This window comes from Equus quagga, chromosome 14, assembly GCF_021613505.1.
Source record: "Equus quagga isolate Etosha38 chromosome 14, UCLA_HA_Equagga_1.0, whole genome shotgun sequence".
NCBI lineage: Eukaryota > Metazoa > Chordata > Mammalia > Perissodactyla > Equidae > Equus > Equus quagga.
In genome coordinates, this window is record NC_060280.1 from 43,850,609 (window position 1) to 43,865,945 (window position 15,337).

Genomic DNA, 15,337 nt, shown 5'->3' on the forward strand with positions numbered 1-15,337 from the left:
GGGGGGGGCTAGGGTGTAGCTGGGACAGCGTAGAGGCCCTGGGCTGGGAGCTGGAAGGACAGAAAGGTAAAGGCAATTAGCTCTTCAAAGGGCTCACTCTGGTAACTGAGCACAAAGCCTGCCAGTACTAACCCCTACCTGGCTCCCTAAAGAGAAGTGCAGGGTTCAGAAACAGTAATGATTTGTGCCAGAGAATAGATCTGCGGGCCTGGCGCGCCTCTCTCCCTGTGCCAATGGGAGAGTTGGGGAGAAACCGCCTGGGAGAAAGCATCCGAGGCAACGCGCCGGCTTGCGCGCCTGCTTTAGGGACAGATGTGCGTTGCTGCGTGTGTGTGGTGGGGGCAGGAGTGTGGGGGGGGGGGGGGGGGGGGGGGGCAGGGGTGTGTTAAGACTGCCTCTCTGCTTTGAGGGGAAGAAAGGCAGAAGTGCGAGGTTACACAGAGCGGGGAACAAGTGAAGGCTCCGCTGCTGAAGAGTGTCTGTGCAGGGTTGTGGTCTGGGAGTCCTAGGAGGGGTGTGGGTGCAGAAGTTACTGGAACAAGTGGACTGACAGGTTGGAGTTGCAAATCGTGAAGCCCCAAATGAATCACTCATTCCCTTCAGAGTACCTCTCCTCCATTTGACAAAAATGTTTAAAATGATTTGGGGGTAGAGAAGGAGGGAAGAGAACGCGCCACATTATCTTTTTAGTCTAATACTCCCCCCCTTCTCCACAAGAGTATCAGATGACCCCAGGATCCAAAAATGGGGGGGAAAGTAGTAGGCGCCCAGTCTAGGAAGCACATTTGGAATCAAGAGGCACAACATTTGATGATTTAATCTTCAAGCTACAAACTAACCTTGGGATCTTAGATAAGCCATTTTAACTGCGATGTGCCTCAGTTTCCTTCTCTGTCCTAGGAGAGTAGCACGTGCTCGACCTCTGCGCGGGGCTGTGGTGCCGGTCGGAGTGAAAGCGGTGTATGTAAGCATTCTGAAGCCGGCAGCACGCTCTACCCGCGGCAGGAAGGCAAGCTGGTGTTATCCTCGAGCCCCGAGAGAGACGGCTGGAGGAAGACTCCAGCTCTAAAATTAGTCCGGCTTCCAGGCCCGGCGCCGGGAGCGCCCTACGGCTCGCCGCGCCTCCCCCAGATTCCCCCTCCTCGCCCGCCCCCTCTCCCCCGCGCCGCACTCCGAGATCGCTAGTCATCCTGGACGCCGAGGCTTCTCTCCCCCTCGCCCTTTTCGCTCGCGGTTTGGGAGGAGGAGACAGCGCGAGAGAAGCGAGAGGGGGAGACTCGAGAGAGGGGCTTGGCTGTGCGTCGGCGTCGACGGTGATGGGGAGCTGGGAGCCGCGAGGCGGCGAGCAGTAGCGGCGGCGGCGGCAGCTCGGAGCAGCCACAAGAGCCGGCGCTCCTCCCGGCAGGCTGCGCTGTGATCTGGGTTGCGGACCGGGATCTCGCGCCCCCGTCCCCCTCCTCCCGCTGCCGTTCTCCTCCTCCCGGCTCCCCTCCTCCGCCTGCGAGCCCCCGCGGCGGCGGCGGCGTCCCGAGCGCCGAGCGCCTCTGCTCGCGGCTCTGGTCCCGGCGAGCGCGCGGCGGGCACTGCGGCGGCAGCGGCCGGGTGGCCGGTTCGCCCTGGCCAGGAGCGCCCGGAGAGGAAGACCACGGGGGAAGCGCCTGGTAGAACCGTGGATCGCCGGCGGAGGCAAGGGTGCGTGGGGGATTTTTAGCGTGATTATTTGGCTGCCGGGCGCACCGGCTGGAGCGCGTCTGCCGGACCACAGCTCCAGCTGCCGGGTGCAAATGGGCTGAGAGGTGGGTTCCGGGAGGCGAAAGCCGGCAGAGCGCGTGGGGGAAACTTTTCACCTTGTAAAGTTCTTGCCTCGGTAGAGCTCCGAGCCGTCGCCGCCGTAAGAAGGAGGGAGGGAGGCTCGGTCCTGCGGCGGTAGCCCGGAGGTTGGCTTGGAGAGTTGGCCAAGTTTGAAGGCTGAAGATTTGGGGAGGAGGCGCGGCGGGCCTTGCGGATCAGTGCATCCATCCCTGGGCCCCTGGAGCTCCTGGTGCCCGCTGCAGGTGGATGAGAGGGTCCAGGCGGCGAGACTGGTTGGTGGCCGGTACCTGTCGGGCGCTGTGGCAATGTTCAGAGGCCTATGGATGCACTTGGTGGACCCGGTGGCGCAAGTTGGGTCGTCTCCTGGCGAGGCGCCGGTCGAAGCAGGGAGCCCAGACTCCAGTTTCGCCGAGGAGGGGAAGGGGTTACTAGCCAGTCCTGCGGTCCACTTCACGCTTGACTCCGGCTTGCGGGGGTCATTGGCAGGGTGAGACGTACTGAATGGCAGCGGCTCTCGGGCTGGGGCGACAGCCTTTTACGGAGTGCCAGGAGGAGGGACTTTTCCCGCTATCTTGATAGGGAGAGGGAAACCGGAGAGTGCACGATTTTTGGCGGGCGTGCGTGAAGGTTGCTTGTCTTTGAAAAGAAAGCAGCCCGGGTCTGACGGTCCTGGGTGTGCGTTATAGCCGCCTTTGGGTCGCGGGCGCGGGAATGCACCAGCGCGCCAGTTCTGCCCTCCGGGCCCCTTCTCGCGCCGTGCTGGGTGGACTCCCCTCACCAGGACCAGCGTGAGTGCGGGGACCGAGTGGGAGTTTGAGGGGCACGGGCGGGGAGGCAGCCGAGATGGCCGGGACTGTCTTCGCGCGGCGCGCGGTGCGCGCCAGGATTCCGCCAGTGGGGGTCGCTGAGCTAAAGTGCATCAGGCCCCCGGCTTGCGCGAGGTGGTCAACCTGGGTATTTTTAGCTGTCCTGTGGTCTGTATTCCTCCCTCCCGCTGACTTTTGTCGCGTGTGCTTTGCGAGATGGTTAAACATTGACCATGATTAGGCTTCGCGGAAAGCAACTTTTATGGTTCACTTTTCCCTGCCCCGCTTTTGTTGGGGGGTGGGGGGCGCGCTTGGGGCAAGGATGCGGGGGTGGCGGGAGTTTGGATTCCAGCTAAGGGAGCCTTTCGAGTAGCCTGCGACAAGAGGAAAGAGGGGGCGCTCCCGGGATGTGTGTGTGGTGGTGGTGGCATCCTGCGGCTGCAGCTCCTTGTAATAATGGGGGCAAGCCAGGCACTGGAAGGTGGTCCTGGAGCGGATGTGAGCAGGGAGGGAGCCTGCAAAGAGCTGGCGAGGTCGCCGTGGGGGACTAGGAGAGGCTCCCAAGAGGAAGAGGCGCCTGCGGCCGGAGTGTGGGCGGTCGGTGGCTGTGGCTCGCGGCGTCTTCCCGACAGCCGGCGCCTCGGCCCCGGGCTCCTTCCCACCACCGCCGCGCGCGCACTGGGACTCCGCTTCTGGTTTGGGCGAACCTGCAGCCGCCGCGGCGGGAGGGAGGGAGGGAAGCGCGGATCCGGCTAAGGATTGAAGAGTCTTTTCTCCATCTCGCCCCTCCTCCCTCTCCTCCCCGCCCCCAGACTCCCGCGCGTTTGTTTTCCAAGTTGGATCCCACTTCCATTTACAAGTGTCAGACAACCCGCGCGAACCTCCCCCACTCACCCCGGCCCCAGCCAGACGGGGGGGGGCGAGCTGTCTGGGGATCGCCTAGGGCTGTGCGACGCTCCCACGGGGGACTTGACCAGCTTGGGTTCATATGTACGGGTCCTTGATGTTTAAAAGATACACATAAACAAACAACGACAACCAAACCACCCCTAGCCACTTGTATTCCGCCGCTTTTCTCTTCCTCGCCTCGGACATATTAATTTTCTGGCCCCAACGCTTGTCTTTTCAAAGGCGATCACGGGTAGTGGGAGGAAGGGGGCGGGGGAGCAGGCCGACCAGTTCATCACGGTGGATTTGTGCTCCTGGCTTTGTTGCTAGGATTAGATTCTCTGATTGCACCGGGGCCGAGTTAAAATAAATGCAGAGACTGAGAACCAGCCAAAAAGACTGCAGACGACTTTGCGCCTGATCCAGGCGGCAAATTCAGGCGGTGGAATGGGGGAAGCCCGCGATCTAGGAATTGAGGACTGCGGTGCCCACTTCTCAGTGTGGATCAAAGAGCGTCCAGATTTCGCCTCCAACGGCAGGCACTGAACTTCTCTTAACGTTTATCTAACGCTTGAACGTTGTCCTGTTTTGTGACGTGGCCATTTGAATCTGAGAAGGAAAGGAAGGGAGGGGATTGAGTGAGAGGAGGAGGGAGAAGAGATTGAGAGATTGAGATTCTGCAGAATCCTGAAAATTGCACGGAGTCAACTGCTCCTGCTTTTGTTTTTTTTTTTTGAGTTCTTATTCCTAAATTGGAGCAGTTGAGCAGTGAGAGAATAAAGGACAGCCAAGAAAACCAGGGCGCCAAAAGACAAAGACAAAAAATGCATGATAATGTTCGCGCTTTGATGTGCTTTTTTTCTGATAGGGTTGGAGTGGGGGAAGGGTTTTTAACATTTTACAAGGAGAAGAGTTGTCTCAGCATCAAACCAAATGCTAATGTTTAATCATGAATCCTTGTTGCCTTTTTGGAACTTGGACAATGAATGGTACTGGGGCCAGTTTCTATGCACCGTGCACTGGGAAAAGAAAGTTCCCAGAACTGTCCACTTATAATGTCTTCATATCTGAGCCACACAGAGAACTCCACATGAAAGGCAGCTGGCTCAGAGATCAGAAATCGGTCAGCTGCTGGGCTGGCTCCATCTCTTGTAGCTGCAGGATTTTCACAGCCAGTGTTTGTTGACCAGTGACTGGCTATCAAGCCCCGCCCCCCTTTTTTCAAATTTTATTTATTCTAGATCCTGGCAGAGTCATTTGGGGGATTTTTTTTTTTAATCGTCAGTGCCCAGTCTATGTGTTAACTAGCAATTACTGTTGTGCTGAGCTACTCAAAAGTGAAATGAGTAGCAATAAACTGAGTGGATGCCCACTGACCTGTATGCTATATGGTTATTTTGCCTGCTCACGGCTTTTTGTAAGGCAGCAGCTCTTCAGGCTGCTTGCATAACATTTTGATGTGTCAGGTTGTGTTATCATCCTTGCTTTCTTCATACACTGCAGAATGACCTGCTCTAATCCGGCTGATGAATTATGTCAAATAGAAAGAAGTAGGCAGTTCCAGCAAGGAGAGGATATTTACTCATTACCGGCTGCTCTGAGGAGCACTCCCCATGGCTGTTGTGTTGTTATGTTATATTAATAGCTCATAATGCAAATAGGACGAACGAGCTGCTTTATCTTACCATTTGTGGAGCTGGGTGTGGCATTCAGTGATACCTCACATCTGTCCACTTGACTGGTGGGTTGGCTTTTTCCTTTGGGACAGGAGGGAAAGGATAATACTGGGGATGTTAGTTTCTTCCATTGTGGGTCATTCCTAGGTTTTTACCTTCTGCAGGAGCATGGAGTGGGGATCGTCTGATGGGATCAGGTGTGCCAAGTGGATTGATTGGCACATCCATTTGGATTGATTTCCGTTGATAGCTGGGAAGGACTATTGATGAACTGTTGTTTTTGCTGATTGTGACAAACACCAGGGAGGAATGAAAATGTAAAAAAAAAAGTATTTGACAGACCTAGAGGGAAAGACATGTCTCCTGCCCGCTTCCTTCCTGCAGACAAGAGAGCCCCTGATTTCCCCAGATATGCATAGTCTTAAAAAAAATAAAGAAACACAACCCCTGTGAATATTGCTTCTTGATAACATTTTCTGAAACATTTTTCAATCTCTGATTGTTGAATATGTCGTTGTGAGCACCTTTCTACTTTATGTGGGGCTTGGGTCTAGGTTTTATAGGCTGTCCTCTTGAGGGTGACCACAGTGCCTACTGCCTAATAGGCACAAATAAATATTTGTGGCTTAGGTGACTTCCTCTGTGGAGACCCTGAGAGTAGGTATCTTTTCTTTGTTTGGGACAATTTGATTCTATGGGCTTCTCAAGCTTAGCGATTTTTCTCTCACTTAAAGAGTATTCCTTTAATAAGTTTTCTTCTTTCTTTGTTTACATTGCCTCCTTTTCCTCAAATTTCTTCCAAAGAATAATTTTAGGAAAGCTTGCCTTTCCTTTAATATAGAAAAACAAAAAGATTCAGTTTAATGTCCCAGATTGAATTTATTGAGAACATATTTAACACTTGTTTAGCGGCTACCAAAATAGGCTCTCAGTTACATGTAACAGTGACAAATGACCATTCTAGTAGTTCTGGATTGGAATGGCAATCCCAGGTTACTTTTGATTTTAGCCTATTCTAGAACTGAGTTATTTTTGTATTAAGTAGAAGGGGTGAAAGTTTGAGAATGGGTTTGCTGGCATGATGATGATCAGAGAAAATAGAGAACAGATTTCAAAACTTAATGATCAAATTCTTCATGTAATCAAAGTGTGTCACTTCTTTCACTGGATAGATAAATGAATGTGGAGGCCTGGGAGGAGGTATGAGGAGGAGTGTGGGATTGTCCTTCTTTAGACAATGCTTCAGCAGAAGGCTGCCTTGCTTGGACAGGAAAATTGTACAGGGGACCTTGAGAGGCATCCTTGAACAGATTTTAGTATTGCACCTTTCTGATCTTTCAGGATTATAGTCTCTATTTAATAAAGGAAATTTGTTTAATTAACTCTTGCCCTTGTATGTCTTAAATTTATCCGTCGGTTTTTATTCTGTAAAATCACATGGAATTTAAAATCCTTTCCTTTCTTAAAAAAAAAAAAAAGAAAGCTTCAGGGGGCCAGCCTGGCAGCCATAGTGGTTAAGTTCATATGCTCTGCTTCTGTGGCCCGGGGTTCGCAGGTTCCAATCCTGGGTGCGGACCTAGAGTTGCTCATCAAGCTGCACTGTGGCAGCATCCCACATAAAAAAAATAAGAGGAAGATTGGCACAGAGGGCAGCTCAGGGCCAATCTTCCTCACTCACATACAAAAGGCTTCACTTTTAGTTTTTGCTTTTTTCTATTTTCTTTTTCTTTATTTCTTTGATCTCTTTAAAAATTTCATTTCTTTTAAATTTCTTTCCAGTAATATTTACTGAACGTACCTCCCTTTGCAAGGCAGTGGGCAGGATTCAGATACATCCTTTGTAAAAGTAAAATATAACTTTTGCTTTTATGTGCTTGTTTGGGAAGATGGGAGATACCCATGTGTGCAAATTAGAAATCAATGCATGGCCATATCTGTTAATTGACAAAAGAATGTCACTGAACAGGGTCCTAGAGGAGAAGGGAGAAATTAACTTGAGCTGAAGTAAACTTTTAGGAGAAATATAAAGTGAATATAATCCAATGTGATAATTCTTTGTGAAACCCTAATGTAGGCAAGACACTACAAAATTAAGCGAATCTTTCAGTCCTTTAGGACAGGGCTTCTTTTTGGGAGAACATACTCATGGAACAGGCCAAATAGGCTGTTGGAATATTATTCAATATTTTGGGAAGACACCAGAATTTATTCAGGCCCTTTTCTCCATTATCTTTTTGTGCCTCCTCCCAACTTCAAAGAGAACCTTTAGGCATTTTAAATGTGTCTGGGAGCCTGAATGCAGGTGTGTCTGCATGCCCCACTGCCTCCCCTGCATACCCATGCACACACTGTGGCTTCTAGTGGTTACTTCAGCAATTCTGGCTTTTTCGATTGACTATTGGTGGTATCTAAAAAGTACTGGTACAAATTATCTGCCTTTTGGGGGATCCTTTAAAGAATCATTTATTTTTGCCGTTTCAATAATATTTAATGGGTGTTTATGGCACTACCTATTATTATTCAACAGTTAACTCTGTGGGGCTTCTCACACCACCCCAAGCTCCCCAAAATGATCCTAAAGCAGAGTTCTCAAGCTTGACTGAACTTTAGAATCACCCAGAAGCTTTTAAAACAACTGATGCACAAGTTGCATCCAGACCATTTAAATCAGAATCTCTGGGGGTAGGACCCGGCGTCTTTATTTTTAAAGTTTTAAAGCCTCACAGCAGATTTCACTGGGTAGGTTGTGCATCAGATCTGGAACGAGAGTTCCCTCCTATCCAGAGCTCCAGACCTCAGGGAATTTGAATGAAAATCAAGAACATGTGCTCTGCATTCTCCTGCTGTGGATGTAACCCCCCCACAAACTCCATTCTGGGTTGAAGTTGAGCTGCACTGGCCCTGAAGGAGGTGGCTAGGAAGGTTCAGGGCTTCCATGCTCCTGCATTTTGGGGTCTCAGTTTTGCCAGTTGTTAGCATTCCTTCTGTTGCCTGATGTGGATTTATCCTGTTTCACTCTTCACTTCCTTCTCCAGGAGCTGGTAAAGGAAATTTGGAAGGTTTCAAGCATTTCCACAAACGGAAATTCTTCCTCTTTTCATCTTGGACTCTTGCTCTGGGGTGTTTTTTTTAATGTAATTCTGAATTTGGGGGATGGGCTCAATGTCATCCATCAATATTGACTCCACTCTCTTTTAATTTGTAGGGATTACAAGAGATGTGTGGCATAAAAAAATGAACCATGTCCTCAAAGAGCTTAGAGTCCAGTTGTGGCTAAAGATGGGTACACTTAAAAACCCCACAGCGCTATTTAATGTTGGAGGTGGAGGGAACCTACTCCGTTGGGCAGGCATGCTTCTGGCATGTGCTAGAAGAAACTTCTTTCCTTACAGACTGATGTAGTTGGCTATTCTTAGTTCCGTGTTTTCGGCTTACTTATGAATGTCAGAGTTAGCTTTGGCACAGAGAACTCTCGTGTTCTGTCCTTTGGGAATTCAGCTTTCAGGTCTGTTGCTTGCTTTTTAACATTGAAAAAAAAAGTCAAGTAAATGGTACACTTAGTAATGCTTGGTTCCGGAATGTGGGTGAAAAGGCCAAAACGTTCACCTTGGATGGTCACCATGACTTGCTTGTACATGTCCTTTGCAACGCAGTGGCAAATAATATTTCAGTTATTTTTGTATTTCTTTTCTTTTCTTTTTTGAGATGTCAGAGATAAGCCCCGCTGTTGAGTGAGGCATAGATATGAAAGGTTAACTGGAAGTTTAATGGTAACTTCGGGACTTCAACTAAATTAAATCCCAAACTATCTGACAAAAATTATAGCCTTTTCAGTATCGTGGGAAGGTTAAAAAGTGAGTACCCTAGAGCAGCTATTATGTTTCACATTTAGAAAGAAACTCCAAATTATTAATGCTACTAAATATCATTGAACATTACTTCACTTGTAAATATCTGAAAGCTTGCCAGATAATGCAGATTAAATCTAGTGACAAATGTGCTTAATGACAGTATAAATGTCATTTTTTTCTTTCAGATAAACACTGTGTGCACACGCGTGTGTGTTTTCTTCAAAAGCAAAATGAGGCTATATCTTGGGAGGGGGTAGCTTGATCTTTTTTGAAATCTAGAGCATCTATTACAAATGACATTTTTTTTAAGTGTAAGTGTGTGATTAATATTTTCAGCATCTAAAGTCTATTCTGAAGACTGTGGTTTGAAACTCTCTGTTTGGCTCTAGGTGGTGGCTAAATGATGGCGGTTGGTCCTGTGATTGGCTGGACAGTGTGTTATGTGATTCGTGTGGCACGGTCTCATGCCAGGCTGGAGTTGGTAGCTACGGTTTCATCAGGTTGGCCTGGCTATAGAGAGCCTCACCACAAAGAAATGTACACATGAAAGTGGGCCAAATGCAGACAACTTTACCATTGCCGGAGTTATGGAGAGAGTGAGGTGTGAATCTTTCCCACATTTCAAAACAAACCCCAAAGTTTCATAGTAACAGTTTCAATCAGATGAATCAGAATTCAGAAGTGTACAGTAATCTCCTTTGAGAATTTGGTACCTATCTGATAAGATTATAAAGGCATTTCAGAATGTCAATTAAATGGAAAAATATTCCTGGAATTGAATATAATTAAGAAATGTTGAAGTCTGGTGTCTACATATTCACATGCAGTATTAGATGTTTTAATTAGTGAACCAGGATTTAGATTTATTGACAGAAGGTCTCTTTCTCATGGCATGTTTCACTCGTTAAAAGCTCATAATGTCTTGCATCATTTTAGCTGTTGGAACTTGACCATTTGCCATTTTGTGCTTCTTGACTTCCGTGATGTGTGCTTCTTTTTGACTTTGCAGCTGGTTAGGTTGGTGTTGCTTCTCCCATTGATGGCTGTTCCCAGAGAGTGAGCACATGATATTTCCTAACTTTATGAATTGTCATCAAAACATCAGACAAGCCTTCTTACTATTGAAAATCAAGGATTCTGGAGTAAAACTATTACAGTGGAATTTTTGCTCTAGCAGTTTAAAAGTAATTTGTGAGATTAATTTTTTCCTTATAACTATTAGCTCTATATTATATTTATCTGCTAGCAGAGTTTACACTTAAATCTGCATTTCTCCGAGTCCTTTTCAGTTTTATGGTTGATGGTTTAGTGATAGAAATCCTTTTTACTCCAGATTGTTGGCATGAGAAAAATTTCCCTTCATATAGGAGATTGGGAAATTCTTTCTTTTTTAATATCCTCATTGTGGGATATATATATTTTTTAACTGCATTGGATGATTATGAATTCTTGAAAGTACCACGATTAGTAAAGAAATAACTTGAGAATGTTGACAACAAGTGACGAAGGGAGAAACACAGCTCACGGAATCCTTGAGAATTTGTCACCACCTCTTTACAGTTTAAATTTTAGCTGCCTACCCTACTGGCATTATGTGAACAGCCAGTTTTGTAAGATTTCTTAATTCCTCATCTTCATAGGTATATTCTCTAACTAGGAGCTGTTTAAAGTAATCTAGCATTCCATCTTTCCTGTAGACATAGCAGATCATTCACAGTCTGGGTGAACTAAGTACACATTACATTGTTAGTCTTTCTGATGACCTGTGCTGGGTTCTTCAAATCCGTGTCATTGTTGGCAAAAATACATTGAGTGCTCTTATTACCTTTGACTGACTTTACATGGAGCTTATTATTAAATAAATGTGATGCCTGACCCTTCAAAAATTAGCTGTCTCAGTTGGATTATGTTTACCTAGATAGGCCCAGAAAAGGACATAATACACGTGTGACCCTAAGTCAGAAAGATGGCGCCAGCATCTTTTATTGAGATGAAGTGACATCATCTGCTTGGAAGTCCCTGGATTAACAATGGGACAATAATGTCTTCCATTTGTATTCAGGAGACAACTACTCCATTGAGGAAATTATGCAATCTAGGCAGTTGATTGGGAAATGGAAGACGAAAACATATTTTATTGCCAAATCAATTTCCTAGGTCTCCTTGAATTATCCAATAATTAGATAATCTTCTTTTAACTTTGGAAGTGCAGATTTTGTATGTATAATTATTTACATTAATCACTTTATTCCCAAGTTGTATTCAGCAATGCACACAGTCTGTTCAATTTATACTCTCTATATTTCTGTTAAATAGGTAGAATTAATAACATATACTTCTTCTCCCAAGAGAAAGAGGGAGATACTGGTACTTTATGAGATTTGCCAATTTCCTGCAGCTCATCAGTGGTTATTATAATAATCAAAGTGAATAAGCCGAGATTGCTCTTATACAGTAGATATGTTTTTAAATGTGAGTGTAAATCCCATTTTTCAAAGCAAATCACATTTGAAATGCATTCAATTAGGGAAAACTCACCGTTGAAGCAGATCCTGTGGCACGCTCTTTTGTGAAGTAAAGAATATTTTGCTTCTCCTGAATTTATCTGTTTTTTAACTATTTTGTACATCACATTTCTCAAAGAGAGGCAAGAGTGTATGCATATGGGAAACATATTTTCTTTCAGATATGTGATGAGCTGAAAGTTAGAGTTTGACTTTCTCCCTCAGCACTGCTTTGTGGAGAAGCATCAGAGGAGAAGCTAAAAGGGGAAGACGGAGGAATGGGCCTGGAGGTGGAGAGGATGGAAATCTCCACCCCGTTTATGGAGAGGTTGAACAAGTGTTAAAGCTTAAGAGCTTCTGGGCAGTAGGCTCAGGCCAGTCTCCGCCCAGAATTACACCTCTGGCAATATTAGCTCTTTTGTAAAGATAATAAATAGGATCATCCTCCTCCCAGGCTTTGGAACATCCAGAGAGATGTCTCTTATCACCACTCAGGGCATCTCACCTTCTGCAATCCCTCCTCCTACCTTTTGCTCTCCGTGGTGCTTCTTGGCCCCTTTCTGTCTCCCCACCCTCTCCAGGTGCTGTAATTGGAGCCCTATGCCATCCTGAAGGTTTGCTCAGACCTTACCTACTGTATTGCTTTTTCACATCTCTTCACTCAGGTCCCCACTACAGTTTGTATTACTATTATGGTCCCTAATACCAGCTTCCATGTAATGAAATTACCTGTGCTGGTCTCTCTTCCCTGCTATAGCCCATCATTCCCAGGGCACAGTGGCAAAACATTAATCTTTGATCCCTACTCTTATTATTGTTGGCTCTTACAGATGTTTAATGTTTAAAACCAAATGACCATGTTTGTTTATGCTCAACCTGAGTAGCGTATCATTGACTTTCGTAGTGGAATATCTATGACCAAATATTGAAAACTATCCCCCAGGTATTAAGACTGCATTGTGATTCTGGTATTGGTGGAATGGAATATATTTGAGGTCTGCATTTTATACTTTAAGGGAAGATCCTCTAGGCGTATATACTCCGGTCCTTAGTTGGCTGATCTATTAGCAGATCTTTCCTGTGAGTTCTCAGTTAGTGTGGTGAAGACACCGAGAGAGTGTGTTGGATACATCCAAATGTCTGGTTATCTTTCAGTAGCACCACTTTGTTTTCATGGAGGTCCTGATAGAGGAATTATGTATGTAATGGTACATAGGTGTGGAGGTTGATGTTCACAGTGAAAGGTAAAATATATTGGGAGGTGGGAGCACATCTCAGTGCTGAGTCTTTTCTGTGGTAGGAAAGCATAGAATACGTATATAAGAATGTTGTTATTACAAGGTCCTTGGAGCCTTTCTAACTTATATTTTAAAATTAAATCATTTGCAAACACTTGTGCTGTAACTATTATTACACTGAATTACAGTTAACACACCATTCCAGTGTATACTGAGACAAAGAGATTCCCAGGGGTACTGCTTACCCAGTTTTGAACATTGTGGGCAAGAGAATCTTGCTTTAAGGGTCTAGTTTAGTGTCTGGCACATAGTAAAGTGTATGTGTATGTAAATAAATGTATGAAGTTACCTGGAAGTTAGTAATAGAATGGATTAAAATTCAAGTCTTGTAAAATTCCAGATATCTTATTTTCTTTAATTATACTACACTAAAGCATTATTTGCGGGGCAGGCCAGTAAAATCAACATGTGAACAGGTGTGTGTCTTGGGAATATCATATTACAAAAAATGTTCAATAACCATTTCTTGAATGAATGGAAATTGGAAAAGGCTGTGTCTGTCTTTTAGACACTTTGTCATTCTGTGAGCTTAACAAACAAAATCTCATTAACACCAAATCCATGGAAGCATGAGAAATGTGTAATGCTCTTAATTTCTTATTAAGTGATTTGTGTTTATTGAAAATTGGCTTGAAGGTACACTGAACATAATTCATAATAGTGGATTTAGGTGAGTATGGATCCCTGAATCTTTTTTGTACTCAGAATGAGCTCACAGTTCAGTATGGAATAGGCGGTGGGAAGGGTGATACCTTATTTCTGGAAGGATTTACTGAAATGAGAAGGTGATGAGTTAGACTTGGGAGGTCTTTTTCCTATGCTCCTGCGCCTTTTAGGTTTCTGTGATGGCTCCAGGCCTTTATTTCTCCAGGAGCACTTTGTACGTGTCTACACGCAGATGAGAGAGAGGAGGGCACTTACGGGTGGGTGGAGGCAAATGTGAATCCCGTTTTTTCCCTATTAACTCATGAGGCCTGCTGGGTAGCAGCAGGCATTACCAGACATTTAATTGTGTGCTAGGTAAGGCTGGCACAACTCCAGCATCATGGTGGAGCAAGAATTACACTAATCAGCTGGGATATACTGCATATATTGATTAGAGTTGGATTTTGTTATGCAAAAAAACAAATCCTCATAAATAGTGGGAAAGTAATTGAGAGTAATTAAAAAGGCAGAGAGTTAATTCTTCAGATGAAAAGGCATTTTGATCCTTTGCTTCCATGCAGATTTCCGGGCAGCCTGGAGCAGTCTGTGAGTGCTGAGTCTAAATGGTGTGATCGCTGTTGCCACTGAACTGGAAAGAGAGTAAATGGGCAGGCTGCATCCATGAAGTGCTACTGACCAACTTCCAGCAGTTTCTTCTTGGTGGCTCTTTGCTGCTGGAAGCTTTCTTTGTTTGGGTCTGGGGGCTTTTCATTTCTGTTTCTTGGCCTCACTAATCGCTTTTGGTTATTATTAAAATCCCTGATGAGAACTGAATTGGGACCCCAGTATCCTGGTGAACACTGGTGAGAACATTCAGCTACACTGGAATTACCCGGAATTGCAGCATGTTTTGTCGTTGCTTCCCTCTTTCCCCCAACTGGGAAGGCTTTGTAGTGATTTGATGCCACAGAAAACACTTCATCTGTGAAATGATGGCCTGGAATAGTGTATTTGCACACCCTTTGTTGCCTCCTGAGCCCTTTCATTCATAGACAGTGCCTGCCTCAAAATAGATGATCAGTGACTAGATGAACAAATGAGATGTTGTATAGGTTTTGGATGCTAGAATGATTTGGCATCTTCGAGAAGTTTTAGATGATGTTTGATGGTCCAAGCATCATTATGATCTGAGATCCTGAATAACAAATAGGAAAAGGGGAATGTGATGGGGGAGAAGAAAATGGCTAAGATTTATTGAGCATCTCCTGAGTCAGGCTCTTTGCCTATGTACGTTTGTTCCGGCATCACCTGTGTTCTAGGAGGTGGATATTAGCACCATCATTTCACAGGTGACAAAGATATGGTTAGGAATTGAACCAAGGTCACAGACCTTAATTGGCAGGACTGGGACTTGAACCCACAGCTCTTGTTGAAAACCAGGACTTCTCAAACGTAACCACACAAATCCCCATACCTGAAGAGGAGGGTGGTCTCATGGTGGTGGAGCCCAGAGAGAGGCCATGAGCACCAGTCAGATTTCTTTGGGGGCTGAGTATTTTTTTCCCAAAAATTTATGCCACATTTATAGTCTATTCCATAATGTGTTTGCTTAAATGTGAAATAAGATTTTAAATTACCTAATTATCAAATACTTAAATTTTCTCCCCAAAATCTTTAATTAAAATTGACCCATTTAAAAGTTGCTCCAAGCATATCCTCCAGGACACCTCTGGAATTTCCATGTAGAGAGAGTCAGAGGTGGCAATCTGGGGAACCTATAATGAAATTTTGTTTCCATGGCAAGTGTAGTTTTTACTTAGATTGCATGCTTATTTTCAGTGGCCTGGGGGTGTTAGA

General features: G+C 45.6%; 2 protein-coding genes across 2 annotated transcripts in view; one reads left to right on the plus strand and one right to left on the minus strand.

Annotated features, from left to right (window-relative positions):
- Window positions 1-1,181: 1,181 nt before the first annotated feature.
- LOC124225564 (basic salivary proline-rich protein 1-like) lies at window positions 1,182-2,732 on the minus strand. The gene is made up of 3 exons (XM_046638239.1): window positions 2,591-2,732; window positions 1,864-2,331; window positions 1,182-1,771 (listed from the first exon to the last, which is right to left on the minus strand). Exons 1-3 carry the CDS (start codon window positions 2,730-2,732, stop codon window positions 1,182-1,184), a joined length of 1,200 nt encoding a protein of 399 aa, XP_046494195.1.
- FAT3 (FAT atypical cadherin 3) overlaps window positions 2,460-15,337 on the plus strand; it is a 615,042-nt gene continuing 602,164 nt past the window's right edge. The window contains 1 exon segment of the mRNA XM_046684612.1: window positions 2,460-2,600. The gene's annotated coding sequence lies outside the window, so the exon portion shown is untranslated.